We start from the raw sequence: 12,864 nt of genomic DNA on the forward strand, positions 1-12,864 counted from the left end.
TACGGTATTAAGACTAAAACAGGAGGCGCTTTCAGGCCTACAGCTCAGTGGTGGTTATACAAGGCTGCTATACTAAGCCTTCCAATGATAATGACATTACTTATGATCATAATAATAACAACAATAAGGAGATCAAGAAAAAGGAGCATTGTAAATAGTTTTGCCAATTTGGAACAGTGTAAACACTAAATGAATGATAAATAATGTCAGAGAGGATGTTCTAACAAAAGAAAAGTGTAAAGCCTTTATTATAGCAAAGCAAAGATTAAAAATCAGCCGAATTTGTGAAATTGTTTACTTGACATGTTGCGTGAGCACGGAATCAGTAGGCTATTAAAAACACTCAAACAGGTAAAAAAAAGCTGGACATGTCTTATTTCTGCAGATATATTGATGATTTATAAAGCCGGGCACATTTAACAGTTAGGCTATTGATTATAGACCTAATTAATTTGGGGTTTCCTCTCTCCTCACCTTTCTTAGACAATAAGGCAAGGGCTGTTTTCACATCTCCTCATTCTGCTGCTGCCTCAAACGCATTGTTCTCAACACCAATATGCTGGTTAACTTTGGTCTTGGAAAAAGGCACCAATTCAACAGCCCATTGATGTGTTTCTGAACCGCGGACAGCGACCACTATCCAACGCAGGTGAAAGCGCATGTTATAAAATATTATTTTTATTAGTGTTGCACCATTGTTCTTTTGTAATATAACCATATACAATTTCAGGAGCATGTCAGAGTGATGGACCGTGCCATCCCCATGACCTCCACAATGGATCAGTCAACTTCAGACAGGCGAGAAATCAGTGTCTTGTACACCATGCTATTTACAGTACCAGTCAAAAGTTTGGACACACCTACTTAAGGGCTTTATTTATTTTTACCATTTTCTACATTGTAGAATAATAGTGAAGACATCAAAACTATGAAATAACATACGGAATAATGTAGTATCCCACAAAAAAGTGTTACTCAATATCAATTTTATATTTGAGATCCTTCAAAGTAGCCACCCTTTGCCTTGATGAGAGCTTTACATACTCTTGCCATTCTCTCAACCAGCTTCATGAGGTAGTCTCATGGAATGCATTTAAATTAACAGCTGTGCCTTGTTAAGTTATTTTCCGTCTTAATGCATTTGAGCAAATCAGTTGTGTTGTGACAAGGTAGGGGTTGTATACAGAAAATAGTCCTATTTGGTAAAATACCAAGTCCATATTATAGCAAGAACAGCTCAAATAAGCAAAGATAAAATGACAGTGCATCATTTATTTTTGTACTTGAAGAAACTTCGAAAGTTTCTTCAAGAACAGTTGCAAAAACCATTGAGTGCTATGATGAAACTGGATCTCATGAGAACTGCCACAGCAAAGGAAGACAGAGTTCTCTGCAGAAGAAGTTCAGCCTCAAATATCAGCAATTAACTGGACCTCAGTTTGAAGCATTTATTTGGGCTGCAGAGTTCAAGTAACAGACATCGCAACATCACCTGTTCAGAGGAGCTGTGAATCAGGCCTTCATGTTCGAATTGCTGCAAAGAAACCACGACTGAAGGACACCAATAAGAAGAAGAGACTTGCTTGGGCCAAGAAACATGAGTAATAGACATAAGACCAGTGGAAATCGGTCCTTTAGTCTAATGAGTACAAATTTGAGATTTTTGGTTCTAACCGCCGTGTCTTTGTGAGACGCAGAGTAGGTGAATGGATGATCTCTGCATGTGGATTCCCATCGTGAAGCATGGAGGTGGTGGTGTGATGGTGCTTTGCTGGTGACACGGTCTTATTTATTTAGAATTCAAAGCGCACTTAACCAGCATGGCTCCCAGAGCATTATGCAGCAATACGCCATCCCATCTGCTTTGCTCTTAATGGGACTATCATTTGTTTTTCAGGAGGACAATGACCGAAAACACACCTCCAGGCTATGTCAGGGTTATTTGACCAAGGAGGAGAGTGATGGAGTGCTGCATCAGATGACCTGGCCTCTACAAATCACCCAACCTCAACCCAATTGAGATGCTTTGGGATGAGTTGGACCACAGAGTGAAGCAACCAACAAGTGCTCAGCATGTGAGAACTCCTTCAAGACAGTTGAAAAAGCATTAAAAAATAAAAATGTATTGGTCACATACACATGGTTAGCAGATGTTAATGTGAGCGTAGCGAAATGCTTGTGCTTCTAGTTCCGACAGTACAGTAACAACCTAACAAGTAATCTAACAATTTCACAACGACCTAATGCACCCAAATGTAAAGGGATGGAATAACAATATGTACATAGAATTATACGGATGAGCGATGGCCGAGCGGCATAGGCAAGATGCAATAGAGTATACAATACAGTATATACACATATGAGCTGAGTAAGGTGAGATATGGAAACATTATTAAAGTGCCATTTTTTAAAGTGACTAGTGATCCATTTATTAAAGTGGCTAACGATTTGAGTCTGTATGTAGGCAGCAACCGCTCTGTGTTAGTGATGGCTGTTCAACAGTCTGATGGCCTTGAAATAAGAAGCTGTTTCCAGTCTCTCGGTCCCAGCTTTGATGCCTCCGTACTGACCTCGCATTCTGGATGGGAGCGGGGTGAACAGGTAGTGGGGTGAACAGGCAGTGGATCGGGTGGTTGTTGTCCTTGATGATCTTTTTGGTCTTCCTGTGACACGGGGTGCTATAGTTTGCACCCGGTGATGCGTTGTGCAGACCGCACCACCCTCTGGAGAGCCTTACGGTTGAGGGCGGTGCAGTTTCTGTACCAGGCGGTGATACAGCCCGACAGGTTGCTTTCAATTGTGCATCTGTAAATGTTTGTGAGGGTTTTAGGTGACAAGCCAAATTTCTTCAGCCACACTGTCTGTGTGGGTGGACCATTTCAGTTTGTCGACAGGGGAAAGAGCCTCAGATCCACAAAGTCCCTTCCACCAGGTGGCTGATGAGATATGTTGGCACGACTGCCATATTGCATCTCCATCCCAAAGCCCTTGCTTGGAAGTGTACTTCGCCAGACTGCCAAGAACCTTGTCCTCATCCAAGCCAAGGTGGTGATACACGGTAGTGATGACATCATAGGCCTTGTTGATCTCTGCACCAGACAGGACGCTCTTGCCAGCATACTTGGGGTCCAACATGTATGGTGCGGTGTGTATGGGCTTCAGGCAGAAGTCTTCGCGCTTCTTGATGTATTTCAGAACTACAGCTTTCCTCTGCTTGAAGCAACAGTGAAGTGGGAAGGGCAGTACGGATGTCTTCTCTTACATCTGCAAGCAGAGTCTGAACATCAGACAGGAGGGCATCTTCTCCCGTAATCCATGCAATGGCTACTGCCATAGGTTTCAGGAGTCTCTCTCCCAAATGACATCATCCAGGAGGATCCTCTTGATGGGGCTGTCCATATCGGCAGACTGAAATATGGCCATTTCTTGGAGAGGCTCCTTCCCCTCCAGGAGACTGTCAAACATGACAAGACCACCCCAGCGTGTGTTGCTGGGCAGCTTCAATGTGGTGCTCTTATTCTTCTCACTTTGCTTGGTGAGGTAGATTGTTGCTTTAACTTGATGACCCTTCACATACCGAACCATTTCCTTGGCTCTCTTGTGGAGTGTATCCATTGTTTTCAGTGCCATGATCTCCTTGAGGAGCAGATTCAGTGCAAGAGAAGCACAGCCAATGGTTGTGATGTGAGGGTAGGACTCCTCCACTTTAGACCAAGCAGCCTTCATGTTTGCAGCATTGTCTGTCACCAGTGCAAATACCTTCTGTGGTCCAAGGTCATTGATGACTGCCTTCAGCTCATCTGCAATGTAAAGACCAGTGTGTCTGTTGTCCCTTATGTCTGTGCTCTTGTAGAATACTGGTTGAGCGGTGGAGATGTTCGTGGGCAATGAATAATGAACTACATTTGACCACCCATCAGAGATGATTGCAATACAGGCTGCTTTCTCTATGATTTGCTTGACCTTCATTTGAACTCTGCATCCAGCAAATTAGTAGATAAAGCATGTCTGGCTGGAGTGGTGTATGCTGGGCAAAGAACATTCAGAAATCCCTTCCAATACACAATGCCTGTGAGCATCAGAGGTGAAATAGTTGCATACACAGCTCGAGCAAGACATTCCTCTGACTACATTCCTCCATTGAGTCAAAAAAACATCTAATTCCAGGAGGACAATGAGTTGTTGCTATCGATAAGGTGTCGGCTTTGTCATTTTCACCTCGAACAGAAGTAGAGGGACTTTTGTCAGAGGTTGGTTGTTGTGAGCGATGAGGGAACTTTATGCACTTTGCCAGATGATTCTGCATCTTGTTGCATTCTTCACATATCATGTGGCACAGTATTTGCAAATGTACACAGCTCTTCCTTCTACATTAGCTGCAGTGAAATGTCTCCACACATCAGATAGTGCACCAGTGGCATTTTCCTGTAAAGATTAGAATAAAATGAAAAAAATAAATAAATAAAATACAATTTCATGTACAGATAAATAATTAAGCAGTTAGATTAAACAACTCCTTTTTAAGATAGGTGAATTAACACTCCTCAGTTAGCAGGCTCAAGCAAGCTAAAACCCACATGGCATCAAAACCTAACTACCAGAAAATTGTTAACAAGTTTGAAATGATTTGAACACTTTGCTGTAGGCTACTATTTACTAGTTAACCTCTGGCCCAACCGGGACGCAACCGCACCCCCTGCCAACAATAAATGCAAATGCACTACGCCAAATGCTAATAGCACTAGTTAAAACTCAACCATTCATTAAAATTCACATGCAGGGTAGTCAATTCAAGCTACACTCGTTGTGAATCAAGCCAACGAGTCAGATTTGTAAAATGCTTTTCGGCGAAAGCATGAGTAGCTATTATCTGATAGCAGGCAACACGCCGAAATACCAGAAGGGACGTAAACAAAGGAATTAGCGTAGCCGGCGCTACACAAAATGCAGAAATAAAACATTCATTACCTTTGACGAGATTCTTTGTTGGCACTCCTATATGTCCCATAAACATCACAATTGGGTCTTTTTTTTTTCGATTAAATCGGTCCTTGTGTACCCAAAATGTCAATTTATGAACACCGTCAGATCCAGTAAAAACATATTTTTTAAACGCAACGTTATTTTTTTAAATTAAAAAAGTTGCCTATAAACTTTGACAAAACACTTCAAACTACTTCTGTAATCCAACTTTAGGTATTACTAAACGTTAATAAACAATCAAATTGATCACGGAGCGATCTGTATTCAATAAGCACGAGTTTGGGAAACATAACTAACTTTTCCGGTTCCATTGTTTACAGCTGTGGACTTGACAACCGGATGTGGCTATTACTCAGATGACCAAGGATTTAGTTGAATGGAAATCACAACACTGGCGACATCGTGTGGAAGCTATAGGAACTGTATTCTCACCCTTAAGTATTTTTCCTTCCAATAGACAAAACATACACTGGCGGATTGATTTTTTCTCCGTCGATTTAGCGACCAGGTTTTCTGGCGATTTTGACCACGGAACTCGTTCTGTTATAGTCAGACACCATTGAACCAGTTCTAGAAACATCAGAGTGTTTTCTATGCACACATACTAATCATATGCATATACTATATTCCTGGCATGAGTAGCAGGACGTTGAAATGTTGCGCGATTTTTAACAGAATGTTGAAAAAAGTAGCCCGATCTAAGAGGATTTATTAACTTCTTGACGCTACCCAACCCTGTAGCGGGATCATTTTCGTCAGCAACCGCTGAATAGCATAGCGCAACAGTCAAATAATATTACTAACAAATATTCATATTCATGAAATCACAAGTGCAATCACAAGTGCAATAAACACAGCTTAGCCTTTTGTTAATCACCCTGACGTCTCAGATTTTGAAATTATGCTTTACAGCGAAAGCAATCCAAGCGTTTGTAAGTTTATCGATAGCCTAACATAGTATTATGTACACTTAGCATCGGGAAGCTTGGTCACGAAAATCAGAAAAGCAATCAAATTAACCGTTTACCTTTGATCTTCGGATGTTTTCTCTCACGAGACTCCCAGTTACACAGCAAATGTTCCTTTTGTTCCATAAAGATTATTTTTATACCCAAAATACCGACGTTTGTTTGTCACGTTATCTTCAGAAATCCACAGGAAAGAGCGGTCACCGCTATATTCCAAATAATATCTATAATGTCCACAGAAACATGTCAAATGTTTTTTATAACCAATCTTCAGGTAGTTTTAAAAATATATATTCGATAATATTTAAACTGAGTGTGTAGCTTTCTCCATAACAGCGGGAGGAAAAATGGCGGCTTTACTCAATTGCGCACGAACTCACTCTGAGAGCCCCCAGCTCTCCACTTACGCACACTCATTTTTCAAAATAAAAGCCTGAAACTATGTCTAAAGACTGACACCTTAGGGAGGCCACAGAAAAAGGAATCTGGTTAATATCCCTTTAAATGGAGGCTAGACATGCGTAGGAACAGAAGGGTTTCAAAATAAAAGGCACTTCCTGATTGGATTTTCCTCAGGGTTTCGCCTGCAATATCAGTTCTGTTATACTCACAGACAATATTTTGACAGTTTTGGAAACTGAGTGTTTTCTGTCCTAATATGTCAATTATATGCATATTGTAGCATCTGGTCCTGAGAAATAGGCTGTTTACTTTGGGAATGTTATTTTTCCAAACAAAAATAGTGCCCCCTAGCTTCAAGAGGTCAAATTCATGAAAAAAAGTCAGCTTATAACAGTGAACCTTTTTTTGTGGGATACACAAGGAAATTCTAGGTCTTGTGGCATATTTTGGTTAAACTGTCCCCAATTCAATGGAATTGCAACCCTCTCCATGCACAGTGCATTCTTCCATCACATGTGCAGCTGATTCTCAAGATCTTGCCGACTAATGAGATGCTATTGAGCCCCCATTACTACACTGTCTGAGCCAAGGACTGCTTTCTGGTACGTTTTGATTACAATACTGGGTGGGTTGAATATATTTTATGACATACATTGTTAAGCAAAATTCCCGGGCTTAACCTCCCATCAAAAATGTAAGGAAATTTACTGGAAATTGTCCGAACCTTTGCAACTCTATTGCCGAGTAATATACTCAGAAGCGGTGGGTGGTGTGCATGCCTTCGAAGTCTGACCAGGACGCTGCTCCGTCTACCTCTTCTACGAAGACATTGTTTTGGGCCGGCCTATAGGACGAGTTCCAATGTCCTGGGTGGAGGTCCGAACAAAGGATCCACTTTGAGAAAGTCGTATTCCTGGTCGTAATGTTGGTAAGTTGACGTCGCTCTGATATCCAATAGTTGATCCCGGCTGTATGTAATAGCGCAGAAAATCTTAAATGTTAACATAACATGTAAGAAATAAAACAAAATACTGCATAGTTTCCAAAGGACTCGAAGCGAGGCGACCATCTCTGTCGGCGCCATTCCAGGAGAGTACCTCATCAAGCCGTTTATGAGAATGCCAAGAGTGTGTAAAGCTGTCATCAAGGCAAAGGGTGGCTACTTTGAGGAATCTAAAATATATTTTGATTTGTTTAACACTTTTTTGGTTACTTCATGATTCCATATGTGTTATTTCATAGTTTTGATGTCTTCACTATTATTCCACAATGTAGAAAATAGTAAAATAATGAAAAACCCTTGAATGAGGTGTCCAAACCTTTGACTGATGCTCTATTATATATATCTTTATTTTTGCTACTGCTTGACTAAAGAAATCTTGGTCGACCAACAGCTTATTGAACAAATAATTGACCAGTTTATTAAAATGGGGTTGGCCCTAATCCCAACAATATAAGAGTATAAACCTAAACAGCTTAACTTAATATGAAAATATTCAGTACGGAAAGCCTAAGAATGTAAGTGGTAGAAACAGAAGTTCAGGAGCAACATTTAGCCTAGCCAGTGTCAAACAAAAACTTGTTGAATAGGGAGTCTCCATCACCTGCAACAACACACAGAGACAGACTGATGTATGAGCAACAACCACCCACCTTGTCTCCACTGGAATAGAAGAAGTAGCGCAAACGCACTATGTTGCAGTGGTCCAGTTTCCTCATGATCTGCAGCTCCCGGTTCTGAGACAGAGAGACATTGATACAAATCTGACAACCAGTGAGCATTAGACAAGTCAAACAGGCTAGAGAAGCTACTGTCACACTGAGCTAGTTGCACTCTCCCAGAAGAAACTCTCTTAAATGAGTCTTAAAAGGCTTTTGGAGGCTCATCGGAGATGGGCTGACAGATCCAGGATTAGAGAAAAAGCTGTTGCGAGAGAGAGAGCGCGAGAGAGAGCGAACGGGCGAGGAGGAAGCAGGCGAGCGAAAAGGAGGAAGCGAGCGAGCCAGAAGGAGGCGAGCGAGCAGAAGAGAAGGAAGCGAGCAGAAGGAAGCGAGCGAGCGAGCAGGGGGAAGCGAGCGAGCGAGCAGGGGGACGCGAAGGAGGAAGCGAGCGAGCGAGGAGGAGGAAGCGAGAGAGAGGAGGAGGAAGCGAGAGAGAGGAGGAGGAAGCGAGAGAGAGGAGGAGGAAGCGAGAGAGAGGAGGAGGAAGCGAGAGAGAGGAGGAGGAAGCGAGAGAGCGAGGAGGAAGCGAGAGAGCGGAGGAGGAAGCGAGAGAGCGAGACCTAGTTCAACACCTTGTTGGTTAAATCAGGTGTGCTAGCATTAGAATAGATCAAACAAGTGGAATGGCAAGGGGTACTCGAGGAGAGATTTGGGAAATAGCTAAAACACAACCATGTGTGTCCATCACAGAGCTAGTGAAACGTTCAAGATAAGAAACTAAGAATATCTAGTCTGAGTTTGGCACCCTGTTAGGGTCTTAAATTAGAAGCCCACACATGGATAATTTAGGCCAGCTATAACTATCATAGATCATTGTAAAACAGTGACAGCCATAATTGAATGGGGGTCAAATCATGTCAGTGATATCTGAACAGGGAGCAAATTACCCAGAGAGACACATTATAAGCTATTTCAAACACTGGCACTGTGCAGCCATTGCAGCACTTTTTATTAACACAGTTACGTCAGTCTGAGGAAATCCATGGTTGAGTTTCCTTTCGCTTGCGACAAGAAGAGATGAACTAATCATCAACTCAATGCTTGAGCTGCAGCTGGACTAGGGAGGGACGAGACTCCGCCCCGTTTCAGCTCCAACAGGAAGGGGCTTGTTCTCACGAGACATGACTGGGGACTAGGGCATCATGCACAGGCCGACTGCCAGGATGATTAACCAAACGCCTATCAGTGTGGTACGGCAGGCTACGATCACCATGAGAGAGCAGTCTCAGCTGTAAGTGACCTGACAAACCCAGTATTTTCAGTCAAATGACAGTATAAATGTGAGCCCATTTAATGTGAGACTCCAGTTAGGGATCTAGTTTCAGTGACATCATACTGACAGCGACTCAATAGCCTCAAGACAAAGAACTGTCGTTACTCAAAAACACACGGTGCAACAAATACTCTCCAATGTATTCGCCTCTGCAGTGAAATGGTCCTCACCTTGAACCTCTTGTCCTGCAGAACTTTCTTGATGGCTATTAGCTCCCCGGAGTCACACAGTTTAGCCTGGTAGACCACGCCGAACGAGCCGTTGCCGATGACCTTAGTGTCTGTATAGCTGACCTCCTGCGGCCGGTCGGGGCCCTGGCCTGGGGTCGCTACCACTGTGGTCACCTTACTGCCATCTTTGTCTCCTGAGAGAAAGAAAGAGAATAAAGCAATGTCACACAAGAGATGCAGTATAGGACAACTCATTCAGCCACACAGTCTTTACACCAAGAAGCTCCTGTAACATTTCTCATCCTCTCTCGTCACTGCATCTCTCTCAGACTGAAGCCTGTAAACCAGAAATTGGAAGCTGTACTAACCCACTTTTTTTTGCTATGAGTAATTTCCTAGGAGCAGGGCTAGCCATGTTAACCGGCTCTGGCAGACACCGTAATGACAGCCTGAAAGTACAGTAGAAGGATAAAAGGTATAGGCGTAAAGGTTGTGGTGAAAATGAGGATGTAGTTTTAGTCTAAGATAATGTGTGGGTGGGGTGCACTGCAAACGGCTAAGCACTTTCCTAGTTTGAAGCAGCGCTGCAGGCACCAAATGTTTCCCCACATAACAGCTCCAATTCAACAACTGCATATCGCCATATTGTTTTCACAAATATATTTTTTTATGTTTCATTCGGAAACATAATGTTAACTTTCACTGCTATGCGGACGATACACAGCTGTACATTTGGATGAAACATGGTGAAGCCCCAAAATTGCCCTCCCTGGAAGCCTGTGTTTCAGACATAAGGAAGTGGATGGCGGCAAATGTTTTGACTTGTGAACTCAGACAAAACAGAGATGCTAGTTCCAGATCCCAAAAAACATAGATATCTTCTGTTGAATCTGACAATTAATCTTGATGGTTGTACAGTCGTCTCAAATAAAACTGAAGGACCTCGGCGTTACTCTGGACCCTGATCGCTCTTTTGACGAACATATCAAGACTGTTTCAAGGACAGCTTTTTTCTATCTACGTAACATTGCAAAAAATCAGAAACTTTCTGTCCAAAAATGATGCAGAGAGTTAATTCATGATTTTGTCACTTCTAGGTTAGAACTACTGCAATGCTCTACTTTCTGGCTACCCGGATAAAGCACTAAATAAACTTCAGTTAGTGCAAAACACAGCTGCTAGAATCTTGACTAAAACCCCCAAATTCTATCATATTACTCCAGTGCTGGCCTCTCTACACTGGCTTCCTGTAAAGGCTAGGGCTGATTTCAAGGTTTTACTGCTGACCTACAAAGCATTACATGGGTTTCCTACTACCCATCTCTCCGATTTGGTCCTGCCGTATATACCTACACGTACCCTACGGTCACAAGACGCAGGCCTCATTGTCCCTATAATTTCTAAGCAAACAGCTGGAGGCAGAGCCTCCTATAGAGCTCCATTTGTATGGAATGGTCTGCCTATCCATGTGAGAGATGCAGACTCAGTCTCAACTTTTAAGTCTTTACTGAAGATTAATCTCTTCAGTGGGTCATATGATTGAGTGTAGTCTGGCCCAGCAGTATGAAGGGGAACGGAAAGGCACTGGAGCAACGAACCGCCCTTGCTGTCTCTGTCTGCCCGGTTCCCTTCTCTCCACCGGGATTCTCTGCCTCTACTCTAACCCTATTATGGGGGCTGAGTCACTGGCTTACTGGTGCTCTTCCATCCCGTCCCTAGGAAGGGTGCATCACTTGAGTGGGTTGAGTCATTGACGTGATCTTCCTGTCTGGGTTTGGAGCCCCCCTCGGGTTCATGCTGTGGGGGAGATCTTCGTGGGCTATACTCAGCCTTGTCTCAGGGTAGTACGTTGGTGGTTTGAAAATATCCCTCGAGTGGTGTTGGGGCTGTGCTTTGGCAAAGTGGGTGTGGTTATATCCTGCCTGGGTGACCCTGTCCGGGGGTATCGTCAAACAGGACCAGTGTCCCCCGACCCCTGTCTCAGCCTCCAGTATTCATGCTGCATTAGTTTGTGTCGGGGGGTTTTGGTCAGTCTTATGTCTGGAGTATTTCTCCTTTCTTATCCGTTGTCCAGTGTGAATTGAAGTATGCTCTCTCTAATTCTCTCCCTCCTCCCTACCAGAGGACCTGAGCCCTGGGACAATGCCTCAGGACTACCTGGCCTGATGACTCCTTGCTGTCTGCAGTCCATCTGGTCGTGCTGCTGCTCCAGTTTAAACTGTTCTGCCTGCGGCTATGGAATCCTGAACTGTTCACCGGACGTGCTACCTTGTCCCGGACCTGCTGTTTTCGACTCTCTCTCTCGCAACTGTACCTGCTGCTCCAACTCTGAATGCTCAGCTATGAAAAGCCAACAGACATTTACTCCTGAGCTGCTGACCTGTTGTACCCTCTACAACCACTGTGGTAATTATTATTATTAGACCCTGCTGGTCATCTATGAACATCTTGGCCATGTACTGTTATAATGTCAACCCAGCACAGCCAGAAGAGGACTGGCCACCCCTCAGAGCCTGGTTCCTCTCTTGGTTTCTTTCTGGGTTCCTGCCTTTCTAGGGAGTTTTTCCTAGCCACTGTGCATCTACATCTGCATTGTTTGCTGTTTGGGGTTTTAGGCTGAGTTTCTATAAAGCACTTTGTGACATTGTCTGATGTAAAAAGGGCTTTATAAATACATTTGATAGATTGATTGATTGACAAAGCTTTATAAATAGCAGTGCCAGAACCTGTCAATCCCTAAAGTACTACTTTTCTACGAACTAAAATGTGGTTGAACGCTCCAAGAAGTGCATCATCATGATGAAGTCTACCACAATGCTGTTTCTGGAAATTGACAAGCCAAAACGACATTATACAGCCTAAAACTGCTAGCAAACTCCACCAGCATGCCCCATCAAAGCAAATCTTATTAGTTACATGCGGAGAATACAACAGGTGTATTATAGTGAAATGCTTAATTATGAGCCCCTAACCAACAATGCAGTTTAAAAAATACAGATAAGAATAAGAGATAAAAGTAACAAGTAATTCAAGAGCAGCAGTGAAATAACTATAGCGAGACTATATACGGGGGGGTAAAGATACAGAGTCAATGTGCTGGGGCACCGGTTATTTGAGGTAGTATGTACATGTAGGTAGATTTATTAAAAGTGACTATGAATAGATTACCCCACTGCTACTCTCTGTTGTCAAGAGGGGGTGGGGGGGGGGCACTGCAAATAGTCTGGGTAGACATTTGATTAGATGTTCAGGAGTCTTATGGCTTGGGGATAGAAGCTGTTTAGAAGCCTCTTGGACCTAGACTTGGCGCTCCGGTACAGCTTGCCGTGCGGTAGCAGAGAGAACA

The 12,864-nt window shown here is 43.1% G+C and overlaps 1 protein-coding gene across 5 annotated transcripts in view; it reads right to left on the bottom strand.

Annotated features, from left to right (window-relative positions):
- The window catches only part of LOC135543586 (glycogen synthase kinase-3 beta-like), a 39,657-nt gene that overhangs the window by 15,549 nt on the left and 11,244 nt on the right, over window positions 1-12,864 (bottom strand). For all 5 annotated transcript variants that reach the window (XM_064970965.1, XM_064970969.1, XM_064970967.1 and 2 more), the window contains exons 2-3: window positions 9,519-9,712; window positions 8,007-8,090 (exon numbers count right to left, since the gene is read on the bottom strand). In XM_064970965.1, the coding sequence (XP_064827037.1) occupies window positions 8,007-8,090; window positions 9,519-9,712 (278 nt within the window). The remainder of the gene's footprint in view (window positions 1-8,006; window positions 8,091-9,518; window positions 9,713-12,864) is intronic.

Source organism: Oncorhynchus masou, chromosome 7 (assembly GCF_036934945.1).
Source record: "Oncorhynchus masou masou isolate Uvic2021 chromosome 7, UVic_Omas_1.1, whole genome shotgun sequence".
NCBI classification, from domain to species: Eukaryota; Metazoa; Chordata; class Actinopteri; order Salmoniformes; family Salmonidae; genus Oncorhynchus; species Oncorhynchus masou.